Source organism: Mya arenaria, chromosome 16, assembly GCF_026914265.1.
Source record: "Mya arenaria isolate MELC-2E11 chromosome 16, ASM2691426v1".
In the NCBI taxonomy this organism is placed as follows: Eukaryota; Metazoa; Mollusca; class Bivalvia; order Myida; family Myidae; genus Mya; species Mya arenaria.
Genome location: NC_069137.1, coordinates 27,231,422 through 27,257,041, shown reverse-complemented (window position 1 = coordinate 27,257,041; position 25,620 = coordinate 27,231,422). Strand labels below are relative to the sequence as shown.

Below are 25,620 nucleotides of genomic sequence, written 5' to 3'. Positions count from 1 at the left end.
GCTCTTGAAAGAACATATTTCGCTCAATAAGACTAGGCGTGGTTGTGGGTTGCAGTATTTCAAATGTTGAAATTAAAAAAAAGTATACAGTGTACCTGTCATGTCTGCTGAAGTAGTGTCAGGGTACTCAGGGAGGAGTGAGCTGCAGGCATCCATCGTAGGTGTAGATACTGTGCTGGCTGAAAGAATGTTCCATTCCTGTGCTGTCCTTTGGGAAAAAGGAGTTTGCCAGTCTGTTATTCGCTCCTGATGTTGGCCATTGGTTCCTACATTGCCATTTGGAGTAACCTGTATGTGATGATGTCTATAAGGTTTCTATGGATCATGGACAACCAAGTGAACCAACCGTGTATTCAATGCTGTTAGAGGGATTCCCAGTTTAGGTATTTCACCATATTAAGACGCATCCTCAGGGGTCTTTGTAGTCATTGAAGTCAAAGCATTCTGCTGTAAGCTGAAGCTGCTCAATGGCTTTGATGCGGTTTTGATTGTGTGGGTCCAAAATGGTGGCTGCATTTTCAAGTGAGGGTCGGACCATAGCCTTGTTATCCTGACGCTTCATTGACAGGTGGTGTGCATTCCCTCAGATTCCATCGTTGAATATACATATCGAAACACACACATAAAATGGCCTTATGGAAACCGTTCTGTCACTCAAAAGGTTGTGCTTTTCAAAGTGCTGCATGACTTTGGTACAGCTTCAAAGTGGTGCAGGTCTGTGTTGTTTTGTCTTTTCATTTGCCATTTCATTGCTTGTTTTTTTTTCTGTCTCAAAATGTAGAGGAAAATTGTTTGTTTTGGTGTAAGATCACAACATATTTAACAGAGATCGCATAAAAAGTAATATTTTCTCATAATGATCTATTTATTTCAATTCTGTTTAATTTTAAAACAATCCACCTAGTACAGCTTTAAATGCAGTCTCAAAAAATTCAAAAAGTTCTTCAAACCTGTGCTCTCACAGGGTCTGTGTTTCTTTGCTTGAAGTATGCATGGTAAATTCACAATTTAAGAAATTTGTCACTATTTTTACATTTCTTGGCTCCTGTCATGAGGGCATACTTATTTAGTCCATGTCCCATTCACATAAAGGTGAAAAAAGAAACCCATTGCCCTGTCATGAATAATGATTGGCAAGTTATTTATTATGGATTTTTTTCCAGTGTAGTCAGATAAGATATGATTGTGTTAAAAAATTAACTTTATAACATGATGAGTACATGTACATGTATGTATTAATTGTGTGCATACATACAATGTACATTGCTAGCTATCTATCAAACAGTGACATGTGTCGATTCAGATTCGTACAAGTTTTGATGCCTCAAAACCTTAACCTAATTCTATTGTTTTGCATTCAAAGATGATGTACCGGTACTGTGTGTGAAAGACTTTCAGGATTTTACAAATATAATTTTTCTCCTTGTATTGTAATACATGTATCAGGGCTCGAATTTAGCACTCGCACACTCGGTGATCAATTCCTGCACAATAGATATAACATAATTTTAGAGATGCCTACTTTCGTTTTCCGATAAATATATAGAAATTGATGAAGTAGATTAACGTTATGCGCAAAGGCAAGTACCTGTTACTATGTGGCAGGTACTCACTCGTTTCTATGCAGTTTTGTAGACTGGTCTTTCATTTCCATTTTCGGCGGCGGTATTTAGCGATAATCGTATCGAGACACAGTCTGTATAATGATGACATTAGCAAACAGATAAGTTTTTTTACACGTGTTGATTTAAAATCACTGATGGCTGATGGCGATGATCAATCAGTTCCCAAAAAGAAGCCAAAATGATATAATCTGACCGTTAAAACTGTTTCGAAGTGGAAGAGGGAGTTGTACATTAAATTGACCATCAACACAGATGACAAAAGGAACATTTTCAAAATAATTTGCACAGACCAATACTGGCTTGATCAGACTTCCTCAGTACATACTGTCAGTGTTACATATATGGTGCTATCGTTTAATGTAAAATTACATGATAATTCATTAAATCAATTAAACTATACCTTAAATCTTTGTTTTCCATACAATATATATTTTGCCTAGCAGACACAAAGATTTGCCTTAAAAATGTGAGTGAGTGTTTGGTTTTGCGAGTTGAAAATTTAAAAAAAAAGTTAAATTCAAGCCCTGATGTATGTTGAATTAAGATGTTAGAAATATGGAAGACAACTTAATTTTGTTGTTAAGATATGAAATAAAATATAATGTAAACAGTCAAACCCCATTGGTTGGACTTTTTACCTCCTGCATTCTTTACATATAGTTCAAGCCAAAGTAGAAATCTAGCAAAGTGGGGTCCGACATTGACCCTACATTCATGCTTTGTACATAGATCTCAGTTTAATTTGTCATAATTGATAGTCATATTGATGGTCTGATATTATTTGCTTGTACAGTGCTGTTGAATAGTAAAGCTTGTGCAATTTAATTTTTCTTTTCATCTCATTCTAGACTCCGATTCAGAAAAGAAACCAACGCAAGCCCTTCAGCTTGGTTTCGAGCTTGCGTTGAAGGAGCGAGATGCTGTTTTGCGTGAAAATGCACGCGCTATTGAGGACAGGGACCGTGCAGTACAGAGGGCAAAACAGTTATTGTCGGAGCGTGACCGGGCACTTGCGAGTCTTGAAAATCTGGCAGCCAAACAAAACACGTAACTTTGATTTTTTAGATTTGTCTGAGCTTTTTTAAGCAAAAAAACAAACCATTGTGAAAGCCTTTTTGTTGCTGTCGTTATAGAACAGTTGCAAGAATATAGATATAGAAGCAGATATTGAGTTATTGCACTAAGGTGATGATGTACAGTCAGTCATTGATATTTTACTTTTGAACGAACAAGCTCGAAACTTTATACTAGTGTCTACCTCAAATTTTTTCATCATTCCCTGTTTTTTTAAAATTGAGGACTCAAGTCTGCCTGGAAAGCATTTTACAAGTGCAGGGCTTGTGTGGTTAATTTGACTACTGCATGTATTTGAGTCCATCTAGGTGAAAGTATCATTCAGGGATGGGGAAATTTCAATTGATTTAGTTATACATATGTCATAATAAAAATCGAAATAAGAAATTAATTGTATCTGACAATATTCAATTTTCTAACTTGCCTTGAAAATCCTATAGATGCCTCTTTTTTCAAATAAAAAGTCTTCTTATGAACTAAAAGAATTAAATTTGATTTGAGTTATCCATTTTTTAGCTTTTTTTTGACAGATCAGGGGCAATGATTACGAACAGTCTTAAGTCCAAGTCTAGACTCAGACTCAGAAAAGCACTTTAATTGAATTACAAAGTATCATTTTTATTCCATTTCTTTTACAAAAAAATATATAAATAATTGTAAAACATTCAAATAGTAATATATTTCAGCAAATTTCACCATCAATGCTTTGATAGAAGGAAAATTACAATGAAATGAAGTTTTGCCATATTGAGACTGTTTGTAATCACTGCCCCAGATGGTTAACAATGACGTAAGTTTTGTTGACATAATCTATCTGTTTTAAGGCCTCAGATTGAGCGTAGGGCTTCCTCCCCCATAAGAAGAAATAAGGAAAAGATAAAAGCTGTGGATAGCGATTTGGAGACTGAAGTAGAAGAGGTAAGAGTTTTCTCCCTTGGAGTTGTATAGAAACTGTTTAATTACTTCCCTTGAAAATAAACTGTTATATTACCTCCCTTGAAAATACAGAAATATAACTGCTGGATAACCTCCCTTAAACCTTTTCCCTTAGAAACAACAGCTATATTACCTCTCTTGAAAATACAGAAGCAACTGCTATATTACTTCCCTTGACCCCCCCCCCCCCCCCACATAAGCAACAGCTGTATTACCTCCCTTGAAACTTAAAAATACAAAAACAACTGCTATATTATCTCCCCTGAAAATCTCTTAGAAACAACAGCTGTATTACCTCCCTTGAAAATACAGAACCATTAGCAATATTACTTCCCTTGATCGTATTGATTCAACAGCTATGTTACCTCCCTTGAAAGAACATGAACAACAGATAGATGATCACTCTTGTTCACATGTTGTTTTAAGGACAGTGGACAGTTACCTTTCATAACTCACAAGCTAAATCCCTGTAGCAATAGAAACATTGAAATTATATGTTACTTGCACTTAATGCTCATTATGCTTAATAGCATTAAATGGTAGTGGATGCAGTTACCTTCCCTTGAAAATATTTTAAAATTATATGACTTTAATTCAGATCATATTACTTAACTAGTTGTGTGCAATTTAAACTGTATAAAATATTGGAATCCCTCTTACAAAAAGGGCCGAGAACGACACAGAAGAATTAAGGTAAACTTAGTGTCATGGGAAATAACTCCTTATGAATGACTTTGTTCTTTAATGCATGTAGATTTTGTAAGGGTTTTCTCCCTTGCTGTTTATTCCTACATTTGCTTTTTCCAAGGTTTTGTTTTTGGAAATAACTGTTGTGATTTTACATTGTCAAAAATTTGCAGTGGTTGGAAACTAAACCTCTTTTACTAAGAACAAGAAGTTGAGGTAGTGTTGAAGCCTTGGTGTGGTTTTCGGCAACAACAATTTTTGACTTTCACCGTGGCCATACAAAATATTAGAATGAAACTTGGTATAAACGTTGCCATATACAATATATAACAAATACCGTATTGCAAGACCCACAACTTTGAATAATATAATTTGTGAGATAATTGTTTGTGTTTGCAAAGCGGATCTCTTGTTTATATTTATATTATATATATTAGATTTATTATGGTATTGTTTTTGTAGTGAATTTGAGAGTAATTATTAATAAACAAATACAATTTTGCAATATATGTATTAATGTAACAATTAAGATTGCATGGTGAAAGCTTTTAATGTGTTTTGCAGTCACTAAATTTTTAGAGTAATACATTGTTCATAGCTCAATATTTTGGTAATCTGTGCCTGCCTTATCCTTCGCTTATAACCTCCGTTTGAAGAAAAATGCTATGATGTTTTGAAATTTAACCAGAGTGCTTTGTACTGAGGATCTGTGATTATATTGCAGTGGTTTTTTTTTTGACATTTTGGGCCCAAAATTTAGCCCATTCTACTCCTTGGACTTATAAAATTTTCCCCAATCAAGGTTAAAAAAAATCCCCCTTAAGTTTTTTAAATATTAATTGACCTCTAGATAAATATATAACAAATGTAGCAACCTTGTGCCATTCATTGATATATCAATAGGTTTGTTGAATAAAAGGTTTGAAAACAAGTTGAAACATTAAAATTATCATGTTAGTATTTTTACCCTGTTTGCCAAAATGATGCTATTTTCTCCCTATCAAAGGGCCCAACCGTTATTTTAGTTTTAGTTTTTTTGACAACCAAACTATAGAATGCAAATTGGTTGAACTTTAATCTGTGTACAATTGTATTTATCAACTAATTTTCTGTATTACATAAAATGAAAAATAGTTAGTACATAATTGAATAAATTGATTTGATTATGTATAATAAAAAACAATTTACGATGTATAATGGTATGAGCGAATAAACAATATTTGCCTACACTTGATTTGTAACAATGTCTACATTTTAGGTCATATATTAATTGGATCAGAAAAATTCCAGTTGGATAAGGCGTTACTTAAATTCCGAAAACGTCTCGACCATCTTAATTACTTAATAAGAGATACAGAGTTATCAAGATGCTAATTGGACATGGATTGTTCCCATTCGCTAATTGAATTTACCAATTTACAGCCTGTTATTGAAATGAATGAGTTTTTAGCTTGGTTTAACCCAAAGAAGAAAATAAGGAAAGATAATCATTATCATTTCTTTTTAGCTTTGTCATCATTATAGCATGTCTGGTGTAGTTGCTTTTCGAAATAAAAATATAGGGGTAATTTGTTTTTATGTTTAAGTCTGGGTATTGCCTGTGCTATGTATGTTAAGCTGGTTTAAAAAAAAATCCAAGGTATTTTGCGCTTAAACATACAAAAAAGCGTGGCATGTGCTAGTAATTAGGTGCTCAAACTGAAATTTTGCCAATGGTGTGCAAAATAATTTTATTTATGTTGCCTATAACTGGACAATAAGTCAAACATGAAACACAATCATTTCTGACAATACCCTTAAATATTTGTTGAGAACATTATGACCATTATTTTTGGTAAACTTAAAAAAGTAACAAACAAAAAAAGCTGACCTGAGCCATATAAAAGATAAATGGTGGAACACTTATTTTAGAGAGTATTTTTGTTTTTTTGTTTTTTGTTTTTCTTTAAAATGACATGTTTGTTCATGTGTTAAATAGCACTTGCTTCTCACCAAAGTGACCTGGGTTCGCTTCCTGGCCTTGGTGCATGTCAGATTGACAGTTTCACATAAGTATTGATTTGATTCAAACATTCATTTAATTATGATTTATTATTCTTATCAAAGTGTTGATCAATGCTATTCGGACTACCCGGTATTATAATGACTTGAAATGGCAAAAATAGTGAAAATAAATTATATAAAATGACTTTATGGCTCATTGAAGGTGAATTTTTCCCATTTAATATATTAAAGGCCCTAAAAAATTGTCTCTATGTTTAGCATCTGCGGATGAATTGTTTTTGGGTTTCCCGATTTTGAAAAGAATAAATCTTTGTTAACCTGCCAACAATTTTGCCTATTTTTTTTTATTTCCTTTTGCTATAATATATTGGACGACTGTACTAGTATTTACATTAGGCTAAAAAAATGGTTTGGTTAGGGTGACATCCTTTTCAAAAACAGGTAGGGTAGGTCATAATCAAGGCTTTTTATTTTTATTAGACTTTTTGTAGGAACATTATTGTCATCATTGTAGAATGGTGTTAAAGTAATCCTTTTTATAAAGCTTAAAAGGTTTTAAACTACATTTTTAACACACTCTGTTGTTGTTTTTTTACATTTTTTTAACTGAGTATAAAAATGGTAGGGTCCCCACCTATTTTGTAGGGTAGGGTCGGCTAACCAAAATCAATTTTTTTTTTTTCGACCTTAATTTAGCGTTTGATATCAGAAAATGATGCATTAATTCTGTGTGATTCTCATGCTTGATTTAACACGTCGCTTAAATGCAAATTTTATTTGAACTCCTTTTGCAATGGAAATCTATATATTAATCACTTTAGAATGGTCCAGAATGTCTTGAAAAATATATAAAGGATCCCACTGTTGGGGGGGAGGGGGGGGGTCAGTAAGTTTTTCTCCGCAGAGCCAGCTAGATAGGTTTTCTTACTATTATTAAAGGAGGTTTTTTTACTAAAGAGTTGACGTTAAACAAAGAAACAATTTGGTTTGGCCTTATTGTGGAGAGTTTAAGTGTATTACAATAATAATAAAAAATACACAAAAGTCGTCAAAGAGGTGTTAGACTGAAACTACCTTATATGATATTGGAGTTTTGTAGGATTTAAGTTGGTTTTTCACTAAATAAAGAGCTTAAATAGGCTATATTTTGATAAGTATTTTTGTTTTGTAATCTTGCATTAGAATGAGTCATCTCGTTTTAAGGTATTTCATGTACAAATATAATGTCATTTGAATAGAAGTAGTTACAGTAGTAGTAGTTTAATGTTTAATCATTCAAGCCATTGATAATATTTTAATGTTATTTTTTTATGCTTGGTGACTCCATTTAATGTTAACTGATATAATTTGAATTATATATAACTCCTTACAAAATAAATAAAAGCTACGGTATATATAATGCCAGAAATTAAATACCTGAAGGATAAATAATATGTGGCCATAAGGCCTTGTTTTGCTTTTCAGACCAATTTTGGGGAAAAATACGGTACTAAAACAATTTTATTTACTGTTTTCCCAAATGTGAAGATATAATTCCAAATTGTATGTTTATTAATTTTTTTTATTTGTATTTCTTTTTAAAAATTACCAACATAACATTTTTACATGGCAGAGTTGCTGTATTCTTAAAAAAAGTTTTTTTTATTTTCTTTACCAATTGACTATAAAAACAGGCCCCAATTTCTCGAAACTTCTTAAGTCCCTTATAACAGGATTAAGCTAATCTCACTATTTTTGTTATTCTATAAAATGTGTTATATTTACTTCTTCAAGAATTTTCAGAAATTATGTAGGAATAATCTGTATGATTATCAGAATAAACCATTTTTTATTTACCAAAAAACATTTTCAGTATGTATTTTGGCTAATTGAAATAAGCGACTTAAGCCTGTTAAGCTTAAGAAGTTTCGAGAAATTGGGGCCGGGACTGGCACCCATTTAGTAGGTTACAGATCGGGTAACCCAAACCAAATTTTTTTGGAGTCCCAATTACAAAGGCCCTTGATCATCAGACCTACTCCCAAAATATTGAGAAAAAACATAAACAGCAGGCGTTTATAAATTTACTTTATTATAGATCTGTTACCTTAAAAGATTATCTATCTGTATTAGTATTTGAGCCTGCTATTATAAAGTAAGTGTTTTGAGAAACGAAGGATTTAAATATTAAAAACTTTGTGGTCGTATTATAGCCACAATGTTTTTATAGGTGACTAATGATCTTACCACAGTAAGAAGTTGTAACCTCGGGTTTTTTAATCAAAATTGATTTATGGATTGATATATTTGAGTTTTGTATTAATGTTGTCAAACAGAAATTAATGGAGTGAGTTGAAATGCGAAGGACATTCGATCAGTTTAAATGTTAAATGGCAAAGAATGTGTTGGTATGTGTGTTGTGTTGTATTAAATTGTGAAAATGGTCATGAAACATGGAATATATTAAACAAATGGTGGAAACTGGACTATGAATCTGTGATATAATTCACTCCGTTGAACATGTCTGTTATATTTGATCAAGATTGTAAGACATTTAAAATAAGTGCATGATTTGAAAAACAACAACTTTTTTTCATATTTTGATGTGTTATACTAAGAAATGAAATGTTTACAAAAATAAACAAAAATGTTTTTTACAGATATAAATGAATGTGAATGTTTCTGAATTAAAATGATATTTATTCCAGGTAATTTCTTACATAAAAAATGGAACTCAATGCATCTTGTATGAGTGTTAAAATCTTGATTGTACTCACTTTTCAAGAGCTGAGCACTACAAGTCTCAGAGTTAAAAAAAATCTTATCAAATGATGTGAACATCTGTTTTCATATGTGTTTTTTTATAAGAGGAGAAAGTGTTATTTTTTAAAGAGATTTTATGAAGATTCACATGGCATAAAGATTGTAAAAAAATAATTTTAAGATGCTATTTTGCAAATGTTGATGTGAATTGAATGCATTTGTACCTAGATGTATTTGTAACAGTTCTTGAATATTATAAAGCACTAGCTGGCCTGAAATTCTTGCTCTGCATGGTTTAATATATGTTTTTCGAGCTTGCTAAAAGTCTGGATTTTATAAAGCAGGGCTTTTATTCAAGAAATATTTGGACTTATAATTTTTTATGACTTATAGGTGATTTGTTTTCGTGAAATATAATTAAAAGAAATGTCTTGCTTTCTACATAATAATGTGCAATTTAAGTCAATGAAAATAAAAAAAATCAGAAAATTATATTTCATAACCAGTGATCAGATATTTTAATTAGAAAATTGACTTAAAATTGTATAGGGAATGACTGAAAAAAATAAGAATTCAGCCCATTAAGGTCTTCGTTATTGATGAAATTTGAAGACAAGCATAATTTGAGAGTTAAAGAATTCGGGGTCGTTCATCCAAAAATCTAATTTTATGACTGTAAAAATATTATATGTACATGAATATTGCATCTTGATTTATTCAGCTCCATATACATGAAATATATACCTGTGAGAAAGCAACATTGTTTGAAGCTGAGCAAAATAGAATTAACCTTTGGACCTGCTTTCTGGACTGATTTATTGTGATGGTTATAGTGACTTCTTTGGTGGAAATGTCATTATTTTAGTATGCTGACGCTTATGGAAAATCTTACTGTGATATTTGGATTGAATCAGTGTAAAATATAATCTATTCAGGCAGATGAATACTAAAATAGATACCGGAGTTGTGTTTTAATTATAATTGTGATTCACAGTATTTGAATGAATATATGATGGCACGCAGAAAATGATTGCTTAATTTTGTGTATGCTAATTATTAATCCGGTAATTTCAAATACATGTACAAAGTGTTCATTTTTCTTCTGTTGGAAAAATACAGCCACATAGGATGTACAAAGTGTTTGTCAAGTAAACACCTCGAAAAATATATAAATGAAACCAAAAAAATGAGAATACCTTTTAATCAAGTGTTGATGTTTTGATTGTGAAACATGGATAAATTGAATTAAGTATTGTGTCTTAAACAATTAAATTGTGAAAAAATGAGTTTAAAAATTCATTCACATTGGTGGGCTGTTCTTCAAGGAATGCTTAAGGTATGTAACTCTGTTTTAAAAATCTTATCATCTAAATTACCTCCCTTTGCAGGAACAACATATCTAAATTCTTTACCGTTGTTAAAAAATATTCTTCTCTATTACTTCCCTTTGGTAAACAAAAATTTATGAAAAAGCATATTTTTTGTTTTATCTGATTAATTTCCTTTTGCAAATACATATTTTTCCTCAGTTACTTCCCTTTTCACAAAAGACATTCTTAAATATCTTAATCATTTCCCTTCGTGTTTTGAATATTTGGTAATTTGCTTTTATGGTATATTTGCACAATATATGATTCTGATGATCTTTGATTTCGAGTTATAGTATTCAATTATATACTTATTATGTTTAGCGGAATTACTTTGTTTTACCTACTTATTTAGTTTTCTTTGTTAAATGAATTAGCTCCCTTTGTAAGATTGGTATTTACTTTTTAGCTAGAGAAGTTCCCTCTGTAAGAAAGATCTTTATTTCTTTCACATTTTGTGGATGGTTGCGAAGTGTGTCAAGGATTTGATTATGATAATAATACTTTGTTTTCATTAAGAATAGAGTTATTGCCCAATTATTTCATAATTCTGCATTAAAACAATTGAACAGTTTCCATTTCCGGTGATTTTAATATTGTTTGAGTTATTGCCCTGGAAAGTTAAACAGTGTAGAATTGCTTACCCCATTTTTGTTTTAATCTTTATAGTGATGTTTTTGTTAGGAAAAAAAGCGAGTGAGTGTTAGTCCTTATATGGAATCTGTATTGCTTTTTTAATAAAAAAAATCTTCTATATTTATTGTTGTGTTCTTTCGAAATAATTAAAAAAAAAATGACGACAAAAAGTACTGTTTATAATTGATGTTTAGCATTTCAGTTTTGATATCTGATATATGGCCTAAAATTAGTGAAATTTAAAACCCTCTAATTCAAGATTTAATAGAGCCTCAAATACAGTATGATTAAGGTGACTTTTAAATTTCAATTTTAGGCATTCTATGGCAAGAGACAATTTAGTTTATAATTGGCATTATCAATAGAAAAATTCAAAACTTAATGTTTTTCTTGTTTTTTAATTTATGAAATTCATTTCCAATTTTAAGTGTATATGAACAAATTGTTTTTTAATTTATGAAAACCGTTTCAAATTTTCATTGTAATTTATGAACAATGAAAAACTATTAATGTTTTTAAAACTGAGTTGATTTCTTTGATGGTAAATTTATTATGCGTAAATATTCGAACGTTTTTGTATCATTTGAATTTGCTGTTACGATGAAGAATAATGTTTTTCAATGTAAATAAACCCAAACAATTGAGACTGTTTAAATAAGAGAATTAGGTAAAGTTGTTATAAATCTGGTATTTTAAGGTTCCCGACCCACAAGTAAGCTAGTTTTCTCACAGCTCCAATATATAAACCATAAGGTTAATTTTTCAGATGCCAGTGTCCAATATTCCATGTAGTTTGCTATCATTTGAAAAGGTCTTGTTTTCTTAGGTTAATAAAGGGACTAGAAACAAGATGGTACCATTGTAAAAAAAGAGAAATGTCAAGAACTTACATGAAATTGATAAGTTGTGTACAATTAATGCATGGAATCTTACTGACTGATGTACATTGTATCATATCACTTACAACACATGCATCTGTTCCAGTTTTTCTCTTTTTTTCCATTTCAAACTTTACTGGGTTTGTCTACCAAGTATTAATCCCAGTAAATTTAAAAATAGCATTGGAATATGTATCTGTACTAAATCATGTGACTTTTTCACGCTTAATATACACACTATAAACTGGGAACCCATTATAATGCGCTATTTTTAAACTGGAAACCTGCCACATAATAGTATTTTAATATGTATAATAGATGAATTGTAACAACTGCATCACACATATCAAAGATATTGCAGTCCTAATTTTTCATATATATTTCAACTAAAATCCAACATGAAAAGACCTATTTTGCAACTTTTCAAGACCATAAAATCTTGTTTGTTTCAGTGTTTTTTTTCGTTTTTTTTTCTGACTATTTTTGCAAAAAAACCCCAAACCATTAAAATATTATACGAAAAGAACATAGGGTCACCCGGCCTTCAAAATTCATCTTTATTTAGGTATCGAATACCTTACACTCAAAGTATTTTAAATCTGGAAGCTTAACCTATTTATTCAAGTATTGTAAATTTTGAATATTAGTGTACTTATGCGTAAAAATGGTCGAAATTTGAAATATTTCTTTTGTATTGATCGGATGTAATTGTTGATGCATTATATTGAAGCAATGTTCTTTGTGTTTCTGTACTTCATCAAGTGTCACAAAAAAATCAGTTTTTGAAAATGTTTGTGCTTTTGTATAAGTGACACTTGTAGATAAGAAATATTGGATTTATTGTTAGAAATTTGAATGATTCAAGTGCTGACATAGTTTTCACTCACAGTACATGTGACGTTGATCGGGTGTAATTTTTTTATATTAATTGGAAAAGAGATGAGAAATGGCAAGATCAAATTATAACTACATATGTTTGGATGACTTGGATTCAGATATACTTTCGGTAAGTTCATAATAATTATGATACTTAAATGTTCATGTTCAGTTCATGATGTGTATGTTTTTATTATGTGTTCACAGGGAAAAACGGCAACCAATTAACTTGTCGTTTCCTTTATTTTTAAAGTATAATTAAACTCTTCATTTTTCAAGAATATGTTCATACATGAATTATAATAGTTTTGCCAGTTCTATGAGTTTTTTATTTGACACAATTTAGTACACAATCATAATGATACATGTTTATAAATACATCAAAATTGGCGGGTGGGGGTTCTCAGAGCCCCCAGCCCAGCTTTTCCCCAGATAAAGAAAGACATCCCTCAGGTATTTTATTGTTAAACGTAAAATAATGGTCAAACTATACCTTTAAAGTAAGGAAAAGGAGTGAATATATATCATTCTGATAAAGACATAGATCTACTGTTTAATGCCCTAGTTTCTGGGTTTTCAATGTTTGTTTACATTTAAGAATCTCAAATTTCTTAAATACAGACTATAATAAAGAAGCTCAAATGTAACACAGTGGAGATTAGGTAACATTTTAATGCCAGTATGAAACATTGAATAAACTATTAAACTATCATACCTCAATATATATTTTCATGTTTAGTGATCGAAATAATTGACATTAAATTGCATGATTGCATACACATCTGCTCATTTATTATGATACTTTAATTCTATATATAAGTGAAGCACACTGTTACATAATCATTTTGAATGCTTTTATGTTATTATGTGTAATTTTATCAAAATCAACTAAAGGTCACTGAGTACATCAAAGAAAGGTCAATGTTTGACCTGAGATCGCAGAAGGAAGGAATATGATACAAAATACAATTATAAGTGGTCGGAATAAATTAAAGACCAATATTTTTGACAGAACTATTGAAAATTATGTGGTTTTTGGTTTATTTCACACATGTTTGAATAAGAATGAAAATCAAACTGATACTTTATGATGTTCTGTACTGAAGGGCCAAGTCTTTGGTGTCTTATTTGGTGCTTGACTGCTAGTGTTAAGTCATGCATGGCCCAACTCTTTTGTTTTAGACTCTGTTAACTCAATTAAGGCCCAAGTCCTTGATGTCAGACTCTGTACTCACGAGCCAAGTCCTTAATGTCAGGGATATGTCTTTGGTATAAGACTCTGTACTCAAGGGCCAAGTCCTTGATGTCAGACTCTGTAATCAAAGACCAAGTATTTGGTGTCATACTCTTTTAAGGACCAAGTCTTTCGTGTCATACTCTGTACTCAAGGACCAAATCTTTCGTGTCATACTCTGTACTCAAGGACCAAGTCTTTCGTGTCATACTCTGTACTCAAGGACCAAGTCTTTCGTGTCATACTCTGTACTCAAGGACCAAGTCTTTCGTTTCATACTCTGTACTCAAGGACCAAGTCTTTCGTGTCATACTGTGTACTCAAGGACCAAGTCTTTCGTTTCATACTCTGTACTCAAGGACCAAGTCTTTCGTGTCATACTCTATACTCAAGGACCAAGTCTTTCGTGTCATACTCTGTACTCAAGGACCAAGTATTTCGTGTAATACTGTGTACTCAAGGACCAAGTCTTTCGTGTCATACTGTGTACTCAAGGACCAAGTCTTTCGTGTCATACACTGTACTCAAGGACCAAGACTTGGGTTTTATACTCTGTACTTAAGGACCAAGTCTTCATTCTCTTTTCCCCATTTGCTTTCAATACTCATTTATACTCTCCTTTTTCATAAACCCATGTTTCCCTTTCTATTGCAATTAATTCCCCCTTCCTTCATAGCCCCTTATTCCCTTAATTCCTATTACAAATCCCCTGTCTTCATAGCCCCCTGTTTTCCTTTCTATAACAACACCCCTTTCTTCATAGCCCCCTTATTCCCTTAATTCCTATTACAAATCCCCTGTCTTCATAGCCCCCTGTTTCCCTTTCTATAACAACTCCCCCTTTCTTCATAGCCCCCTGTTTCCCTTTCTATAACAACTCCCCCTTTCTTCATAGCCCCCTGTTTCCCTTTCTATGACAACTCCCCCTTCCTCCATAGCCCCATAATCCCATTCCTTTCACAATCCTTTTTAACCCCAGCCTCCATCCCAGCCTACTCTAGTGCAGAAAATCACGTTGTCCACCTCATTAAACAGTAAATATTTTGTACTATTAAAAGGTGAATGCGTACCTTTAAAAGCGGTGAGTAAAAGATGAAAAGATGGATTTTTATGTCATTTTGTTTGACAGCTGAGGACCATGATACATAAGGCTGACATGTTTTTTGGTCGGTATACAATAGAAGTGATGTGTTAAACAAGCGTTTTGTGTAAATTGAGACAATTTGAACACTTTTTTTGCAAGTATAGCTAATAATGTGTACTGTTTTAGGCATTTTGAGTGCTAAAGGAATTTAAAGTTTAAATTCTCTTCGGGACAATTAAGTGGTTTAAAGTTTATTTTATTTTTTTACTATAATCACATTTATTTTTTCGAAAGTGGTTTAAATGATAAAAACAAAACAAAAACATAAATTACTTTATTTATGTTTGATAAAGAACAAAAGAAAACTGTACGTGCTAACCTCAAGTTTGTTTACATTTTATTGGAAAGCAGTAATTGTGAACTTTAAGTGTTGCGCAATTTGCAATTGAATTAAAATTAAGGTGTTATGACAAACGATGCATCTTGAGTGGAAAATGTTACAGATTATAAATTTGGATTAAAAGGTGTCTTTGTAAAGAACAATGGATTTCCTAGGTGGTTTTAAAAAACTGCAGTTCAAATCGGTATGTATGATTTATTTTTAAATAAATACACATGTTATTGTAGGAATTTACATCAAAGTTTACTTTGAAAAATAAATGGTTTGTCATGCAAAGCAGATTGATATTTGATTGTGCCATCAAACCATATTTTTGTAAGTATTTACAAACAATCTTGATTTTTTTAGTGTTCTCCATTGTATTGTGTAAACTACCCACTGACTTGGTCAGCCGCTGGTAATATCAACTGCTTCACCTTATTAAAATCAATAACAGCTGACTGCTGAGTTATTGGAATAAATGTATTGGAAAACATGACATTTTTTAATTCTGCCTTCTCATTGGATAAAATATAATGTTGACCACTGAAAGTAGAATGATACACTATATACTATGCAATTCATTGTTTAATGTTTTATGTTTTATGACTGTGTAAGCTCATCATAATGTTATTGTCAATTTTACCAAGGTGCAGTTGCATGCAAAACCTTTTAAAGGCAAAGATCCCGGTGTTGAATCAAAAGAAATTGTTGTTATAAATACTAATAATAAAACATATTTCATTATGATGCTCCATAAAGATTATTTTCTAATGGATGTAAAATAAACTGTTCAAGGTCTGAGTATTTTAACGTTTATTTGTCATTTAATATTTTATTGAACATTTTGTCCATTAATTTTCTATAAATTGTAACAACTTAAAAGTAAGTTAAATTATAAGTGTTTTGTTTTTTTCAATTTTATTTTATGCACACATACAAATATATCACTTTAGAACAGGTACAAAAAACAGAAATCAAGAGGGTTATGATAATTTATTTATCTTATTTTACCTCCTGGCTTAAAATTTGAGAATTTTGCAGAGAGGGGATAGATCTGAACTGCTGATAATGCAGTTGATTACTAGGTTTTGAGGTTATAGGCTGTACCAATATTATTTCATGGTATTGGTGAAGAACTGTTTTTAAATTCATTCATATTGATTATACAAAAGTACCCCCCCCCCCCAAAAAAAAAAAAAAAAAAAAAAATTATAATAAAAAATAAAAATAATAATAAATAAATATAAAAAAATACATAAAAAAATAAAATACATAAAAAACAACAGCTCAACAAAAACACCCCAACCAATTTGAACAAAAAATATTCATCTTTCCTTTTATATGGATTTTTAAATATTTGAAGCTCTTATATAATTGATTTATCCAGATATATTTTCATACCAATATTTTGTATTGAAATACATTTTACATTTTATGAGATGATTGATGTTTATTGTTGTCTTTGTTCAATTTCATTATTGATTATGAAATTTGTCCAATTATCCCAAACCAGTTATACAACTTAAAAATTGAAGCAAGCTTTAGCTAAACAGGAGATGATGAAGATGATTAATAAAATGTGGAAATACTTTTATTCGGCCTTATAAACATTATAAATTGTGACAATGAAAATACCAGCGAGGTGACTCAGTGTTCCTTTCATTATTAAATGCTCGTTTTATGTCTACCGTATCTAAATAAATTTGGTTTTGCGGTATACATAAAAGAAGTGATGTGATAATGTTTTCTTTTCAAAACAAGAATATATTGATAATTAAATATGTACATTTTGATGAGCTCATTTTGAACACAAGCTGTGCGGTATATCGATGAACTCACTTCAAAATGCCGAAGCTGCATTTTTTTCTACTTCGGAATTTTTGCATCACTTAAATCATAAAGGCATTAAGCTGCATCTAACTGCAAAATGCCGAGTTAATAGTCTAATGAGAAAATGTTGTTGTATCATTTGATCAAAATGCTGAGCAATGATTCAGTATAATCATCTCACAGAGAAGCAAAATGTTGAACCTTCAGAAATTAATTGTCACTACAAAAATTGTAACTTCGCATTTGTCCAAAAAATGTGTGATCAAATAACCAAGATTATATTAAATACTAAAAGAAGCTGGTCGATTATATGATCATCCCCATATGATTTTGTTTTGAAACAAATTACATAATTGATACTTAAATAATTTAATGGATGAAATTTTTTGCCACCTTTAAAATTTGTGAATCAATTAAACATAGTTTTACCCATCATCCAAGATTCTTTTTTGTGCATTATTTGTTTTAGACAACTTACAATATTGAACAGGAGATTTGCTATATTGATTATTTCATGTTTTATGCCATACTAAAACTATATATTGCATGGATAATTGCTGTGAAGTTATATTTTCAAGTTAATAATTTAATGGATGGATTTAAATGCCACATAATAAATTTCGTGAATCAACATAGAGTTTATAATGATGATCTTCAAAGATACTCTTTTCAGCTGTTGTGTTTTTTTTAAAAAACAAACCCCATTAAACATAATATGTTTTGCTATATTGATAGTTGGTAAATATATACTAGCTTAAATATACTTAAAATGCATACATTGGTAACTGCTGTGATTCGTCATATTTATAGTGTTATGTAACCGCTTCATGATTATTTTTCATCAGTAAAATTCTTGAGGCCACTATAAATTAATTGCTAGACTTTCATCTATTTTTAGCTCACCTGAAAGTTGGTCAGAATGTTTATATTAATAATCTCTAAGTCAAGTTTAAATCTGGGTCATGTGCGGTCAAAAACTAGGTCACCAGGTCAAATTAAGGAAAAATCTAGAGGTCACATTTATAAATGTTTCTTCATGAAAGTTGGTAAGAATGTTTATATTAATAATCTCTAAGTCTGGTTTAAATCTAGGTCATTTGCAGTCAAAAACTAGGTCACCAGGTCAAATAATAGGAAAAACATGTTAACACTCTAGAGGCCACATTTATGACCATAATGTTCATGGAACTTAATCAGGATGTTATTCTTTATGATCTTTATTGGATCAGGTGAGCGATACAGGGCCTTCAGGGCCCTCTTGTTTCTTTATAGGGGAGGAGATGACATTTTTATTTTTTAGATGACTGTTTCACCTTAGAGAGAGACCTTAGTTTAACATTTTTATTAAAGTCTATAAAATGTAAGTGGTGGAAAAAGATGCAAGGATGAAAATCTAGCAATTAATTTATAGTCGCCTTAAGGTAGTCTAGTGTTTATAAAATTCAGAAAACTGCATATTTATGATGTAATGTAACCTAATCAAGATTAGTTTTATAAATGAAATTCATTTAGGTTGTCTAGTGTTTATAAAATTCAGCAAATGTTGAACAAATGGGGACATTGGTTGAATGTTCTATATATGACATAGTGTAGTTAGATACCAAGCAATGTTTTGAATATTTAAACTATTGAATGCTATGGGTTTTAAAGCTGCACTCTCACAGATTGAACTTTTTGACATCTTTTTATTATTTGTTTTGGAAATTATTTAGTTTTGCGTCTATGTCAGAAAACCAGTAATTGAAGATTGCTTTGACTTAAGATGACAGACCACGGTTTTCCTTTGTACGTTCAAATTTTATGTATTTTATGGCGAAAAGCATTATATATACTAACACTGAAATATTTTTTTTTTCAGCATTAAACATGAATATGAAAACATGATCTGATCTGTTAATTGTCAGTAGTCTTTTATCACTGTTTCCAGTCATTTACGAAAGAATTGGTTAATCCAAGACAAAAAATAAAAGTTGTCAAAACGCTCAATCTGTGAGAGCAGCTTTAAGTATGAGATCTATACAAAACATATTTAAATTTGTTAAAATTATTGCAGTTGATATTGATAATTTTATAACTGACAATTTTCTTGATGAAAATTTTCATAAGCAAACATTCTTTACATTATTAAATTGTGATTTTGTTTCATACCATTTGACCATATGAACACAATTTCCTACACTGTAACCTGAAACTGATAAGTCCCCTTAGGTTAAAAGGTCAACTAATTAGTTATCAATTTCATGCCTTGGAGTGTCCTAATTGGCAATTAATTAATTTTGAAGATATTTACTAGGATAATTTGGACCAGCTAGATGCAGTTTTGGTCCCTGTTCTCATCCTATGTGTGCTATAAATATTTGTCTTATAGGGTGGTGTTTTTTTCTGGCATAGTGGAAGGATTCGTTCAGTAGGGCAGTGTATTGACTATGGATTGGATTGTATAAATTAAAAGAAAGAGAACTTATTATATAGTCGAGTTTGGTCGCATTATTAGATTAATAAAGGAACTTAAGATAAATATTTTGATAAATATTTTCAGAAATAAAAAAAAAATGTGATAGGAATTATTTAGTATTTTTGTACAATTATGATATGAAATATTCATCTGTAAAAAAAATAAAAATAAATAAAAGATAAATAAGTATAAGAAGAAAAACAATTTTAGAACAGTGAAGGTACCTGACAATTTTTTTGTGATAGATATATTTTCAAACATGTCGCGATATAGAACTTATGGTCAGCACAGCTTAAAGAGAGATAAGTTCAACAGGGAACGGCAGTATTCAAGAAGTTTGAGTGATCTTTATGGAAAAAATATTTGGAATAAAAATGAAGACATACAGAAAAATGAGAAGCTGGACATTTTAGGGGTAAGGTATTTTATTGATATTATGAAGCATTATAAATCAGAAGGTGTTTTTTTTTATATTATATCATATTTTATGAGTGGTCATTGCAACGCAATTTGTCTAATTAAATTTAATAAAATATGGAGCCCATATAGTGCAATTCAAATTTTCAAAAAGGTCCTTATTCAGTGGGTCATTAAAGCGACAGTCCGCAAAAGTAACCGTATTTCAAAAGTTTTTAATAAGTTCCACATTGTTTCAGACCGACTGAACCGCAATTATTTTTTAAAAAATCGCTTTAATAACTTAGATTTAACAAATTGAAAATTGCCGAAAGTTGCTATTTTTAGACGGCAAAAGAGAAAGTAGGTCTACGGTTTTTCCGACTACTCTTGGGGGCGATACTATTTCCCGGTCCCGGTCTCATCCGGTCCCGGTCTCCTCCGGTCTCTGTTTTATAGTAGCTATCGGGCGTGATCAAAAAGGTGTTAATGACCGCGGGGGGTAATAGGATTACAAAAGATTACAGTTGATTAAAACATTAGATATTTGATGATAATTATGTCACTATTTATTTCAAATTTTATATCAATAAAACATAAAATAAATTTAGGCAAAGATAAAAACATGAAATATGCACATGTACTGAAATTAATGTCATGAATAACAAACACATTGAGTGTGTGTTTTTTTTTCATATTAAATTCAGTTATAAGTATACTATTGATAATAGTAATACAAAAAATAACAATGCTTGACTACATGTAAATCAAATTTGTAAGTTATCTCAGTACTTCAGGAATTCTATTATCCTTCTTTTGTTTAACTATTGATTTTGTTGCAGCAGATGCACTTCCACGACCAGTTGCCTTATGTATTTCTGCCAACTGATCGTCTAATTTTAATTTTTATGCCGACGCATTTCATGTGGAATCTTAAACGATAGAGTACCAGTAGATAAAGCTGTTATGTATATGCAGCTTGCGTGGAAATCGTGGCTATCGTGAGGAAACGTGTTGGAGCGTGTCAGAGCGTATCAGAACGTGAACGACAATCGGGGATACCGTAGGAGAGCGTGACGCAACGTGGAGCAATAAATGGTAGAAAAGTGTATATCGTAACAGATCGTGGTAGATCGTAGCAGAGCGTGGAGCTATCGTGAGACGTCGCAGCGAAGCGGGATGAAAAAATGTGTCCACGCTGGTCCCGATCTGTTGCGATTGTACTCCACGTTCTGTTACGCTTCGTTACGTTCCGTTACGTTTTGTTACGAAGGCCACGCTATGTCACGATTAGAAAATGAATCGGGGCAATCGTGGTGAAATTTAAGTTTGATTTAAAATCTGTCCCGATGCCCAAGATGTCCCCGATTCAACCACGTTCCGTTACGCTCCCCCACGATCACCCCGATTCGACTCCACGCTCTGTTACGTTCGCCACGATGCTCTGGAATCGGGGACATCGTGGTAATCGTGGCCTAATATAAACCTAGCATTAGCGAATAGCACAAAATTATAAACGAAAAATGGAGACATAATGTGTTGATTACTTCAGAATGGCGCAACTTCAAAGAAACACTCTTCATCTAGTAGCTTTAATGTCTAAGCACACGCATAATTACTATAATAGGATGTTATAACATTGCAACTTTTAGCTCCAGAAAATGTGTTTGTGTACTTTTTCTCCATTCATTGATTTACTTGTTTACATGCGATGAACATTGTATAATGTTTTACGCAATAAACATATCGTATCGTATCGATATGAGTCGGATATGCAAACATGGAATTTTTCAATTGTAATCATTTATGCTTAAAAAAATTTATGTCGGGGGGGGGGGGGGTAAACATAAAAGGAAGAACAATAACATAACATAATTTAAAAGGTGCAATTCTAAGTTACTTCATACTCTAGCCGTCCTCAATCTTTTATGCAAAAAACATGAGCATTTGTACTGCGTCGCATCTTTCTCTACACCTTTAACACGAATTGCATAAATAGTGTATACCTATAACAAATTGCATAAATTAAGACATAATGTTTATATATTTTATACCATTTTGTTACATATAAAAACAAATAAGATTGTCAAAATCGTGTTATAAACATCAGCAACACAATCCGTTGCCTGGGGCCATAAGTTATGAACCGGGAATTATGAGACCGGATGAGACCGGATTTTACGAGGAGAGACCGGGAAATAGTATCGCCCTGCGCATGCGCAAGAACTTTGGAATCCCACTGTTTTTTCTATTTATATAACCGTTAACTCTCAAGGGCCGATAGTTAAGAAGAGATATTGAAAATGACACGAAAAACTCATTTTTAGGTCGATTTGAACCAAATTTTTTTTGGATTTGTCAGTCAGGAATGCTTATCAACACATAGATGAATTTTATTTTTTTTTCATGGCTAATTTGCCCGATTTGCGGACTGTCGCTTTAAGATGTGTACATTGGTTCATGAACTTAAGTTCATGATTTAATCATGAACATTAATTCATGAAGCGATGACAAAAACTGTAACATTCAATGGTTCATGAACTTGTGTTAATTGGTTCATGAACTTGTGTTTATTGGTTCATGAATTTGTATTCATTGGTTCATGAGCTTGTGTTCATTGGTTCATGAAATTGTGTTCATTGGTAAATTTACTTATTTTCATTGGTTCATTAAATTGTGTTCATTGTTCATTCATGAACACAATTGTTAGTGAAATTCAACATATTGCAAGTTCATGAATCAACCAATAACTGTTCAAAAACTGTTTGTAAAGTTCATGAAACATTTATTCATGAATTCATGAACTTAATGTATCACAGGTTACCTATTTTTTACCATGAATAAAGTTAATGATATTATGAAAACCTAGATCAAATCAGACAGTTATTATATTACTTTCAATATTCATTCTCAACAGCAGAATAGCTTATAATTCAAGGGAGTCTGGAATGTTTTCCAGATTTCAATGTTTGGTGAAGTTAGGTTGTCAAGTTGTCAGTTAACATGTCGGTTATGACATTTCTGCATTGCTTTGTGAGAAAAGTATGCACTCAATATAAGTCTTTAGTGTTAACAAATTGTCTGTGATGTAGCTTTTATATCATTTAAACAGCTTTAAACAGTTTGATGCGTTTACCATGAGGCCAAAAAAAATTTTTTGTTTAGGGTAACCTTCCCAAAATTTCTAGGTAGGGTAGGTAGGGGTTTTTTTGTTGTTTTTTTCAAAATCTGTCGTAAGTTCAGAGTGTTTTCTTGCACATGGCAATCTTTTCTACATTACTGTCATTGCCTGACTTTGTTTTATCATATAAACAATAATTCTGATTAAAATCTGCATTTATCCGCCCTTCATAACTCTCTATTCGCTAACAAATATTTTTTTTTGCTCAGAAACGGAAAAAAAATAGTTATGGTCGGCGCATTTTTATAGGTAGGGTCGGGTTACCAGAAACAGACATATTTTTTTTTAGGCCTGATCAAAGTAATAGACTATGACGACTATTAGGTGCACATGATTTGTTGTATCCTCAGCTAGGCCTCTGAATCTTTCTTCCAGATGTGTGTCACTCACTGTTCTCTTTTCATTCTTGAAATCTCCTCCTTTCTCCTGCTCTTCTCTCTAAGCTTAAGATGTCTTTCCCCTTGTTTTCTAATCCCCCTCTTTCCCTTAAAACATATTTTACCAATTCTTTCTATTTCCCCCACTGATCCCCCTCCCTTCCTCTCCCCTATCCTTCTCTCTTCTCCTTTATTCACATATCTCCCCCAATCACTTTTACCACTTGCTTTCCTGTTTCCTGACTTATTAATAATTCACTGTCTTGACCCCATTCTCTCTAAATTTCTCTTCTCTTAAGATATTATAGTCCTACTCTCTATTACCAACTCCCCCCCCCCCCAAAAAAAAAACAACCTTAAATCCTCCCTTCTCTCTTCTCCATTTATATATCTCCCCCAACTCCCCCTCCACACACTCTTTTCCCTTAAATAAATAACCACTCTCTTTTCCCCACTTTCTCCACCAGCTTAATTAACCTATAACTTTAGACAAATCATACTCTCATCTACAAGCCCCCACTTTTAAACTCCCTAACTTGTACCCCCTCCCCCTGTTCTACTCCCTAACTTGTACCCCCTCCCCCCTGTTCTACTCCCTAACTTGTACCCCCTCCCCCTGTTCTACTCCCTAACTTGTACCCTCTCCCCCTCAGTTCTACTCCCTAACTTGTACCCCCTCCCCCTCAGTTCTACTCCCTAACTTGTACCCCCTCCCCCTCAGTTCTACTCCCTAACTTGTACCCCCTCCCCCTGTTCTACTCCCTAACTTGTACCCCCTCCCCCTGTTCTACTCCCTAACTTGTACCCCCTCCCCCTGTTCTACTCCCTAACTTGTACCCCCTCCCCCTCAGTTCTACTCCCTAACTTGTACCCCCTTCCCCTCAGTTCTACTCCCTAACTTGTACCCCCTCCCCCTGTTCTACTCCCTAACTTGTACCCCCTCCCCCCCAGTTCTACTCCCTAACTTGTACCCCCTCCCCCTGTTCTACTCCCTAACTTGTACCCCCTCCCCCTGTTCTACTCCCTAACTTGTACCCCCTCCCCCTCAGTTCTACTCCCTAACTCATTACCTGGTAACAAGTTAGGGAGTAGAACAGGGGTAACAAGTTAGGGAGTAGAACAGGGGTAACAAGTTAGGGAGTAGAACAGGGGTAACAAGTTAGGGAGTAGAACAGGGGTAACAAGTTAGGGAGTAGAACAGGGGTAACAAGTTAGGGAGTAGAACATGTGTAACAAGTTGGGGAGTAGAACAGGGGGAGGGGGTACAAGTTAGTTATACCCTCTCCCCCTGTTCTTTGCCTGATCACCCCCCTTCTTCAACATATATTAAGGCCTAACATTGATTATGTTTGCTATAGTAGTATTAAATATTGAAATATGTTTGCATGTATATATATACCTTTGTATATATGTATCAAAATACTATAAAACTTCATCAATAAAAGTTGACCGCTGATTGCAGCAGTTGCCCAAAACAGGGCTCCATCACTCCATTAAGTATGACAAGTTTATTTAGTTATGTCAGACATGTCAATTTGGACATATTTCATCTAGGCATCTCATACATGTGTTGAAAGATGACCATTCAGTGTGATCACATGATCGTTATGGTCAAGCACGAATATGTCAGAGTTATAATTTGAAACATATTGATTGTGATTTGTTTGTCTGGCCTTGTATTCATTCAACACCTCATAGGGTTAAAGAAGACCAAACAGCGTGATCACATGATCGTTATGGTCCAGCACGAATATGTCGGAGTAATATTTGAAACATATTGATTGTAATATGTTTGTCTGGGCTTGAATGCATTTTATAAGCATCGTTGTTTGGTGAAAGATGACCTGATTCAGCAA

At 32.4% G+C, this 25,620-nt stretch overlaps 1 protein-coding gene across 8 annotated transcripts in view; it reads left to right on the top strand.

Annotated features, from left to right (window-relative positions):
* The window catches only part of LOC128221340 (tight junction protein ZO-1-like), an 82,632-nt gene that overhangs the window by 768 nt on the left and 56,244 nt on the right, over positions 1-25,620 (top strand). For 7 of the 8 annotated variants that reach the window (XM_052929907.1, XM_052929914.1, XM_052929913.1 and 4 more), the window contains exons 2-4: positions 2,474-2,672; positions 3,524-3,617; positions 4,302-4,328. In XM_052929907.1, coding sequence (XP_052785867.1) covers positions 2,474-2,672; positions 3,524-3,617; positions 4,302-4,328 — 320 coding nt within the window. The remainder of the gene's footprint in view (positions 1-2,473; positions 2,673-3,523; positions 3,618-4,301; positions 4,329-25,620) is intronic. The other variant, XM_052929908.1, reaches the window with a different exon arrangement.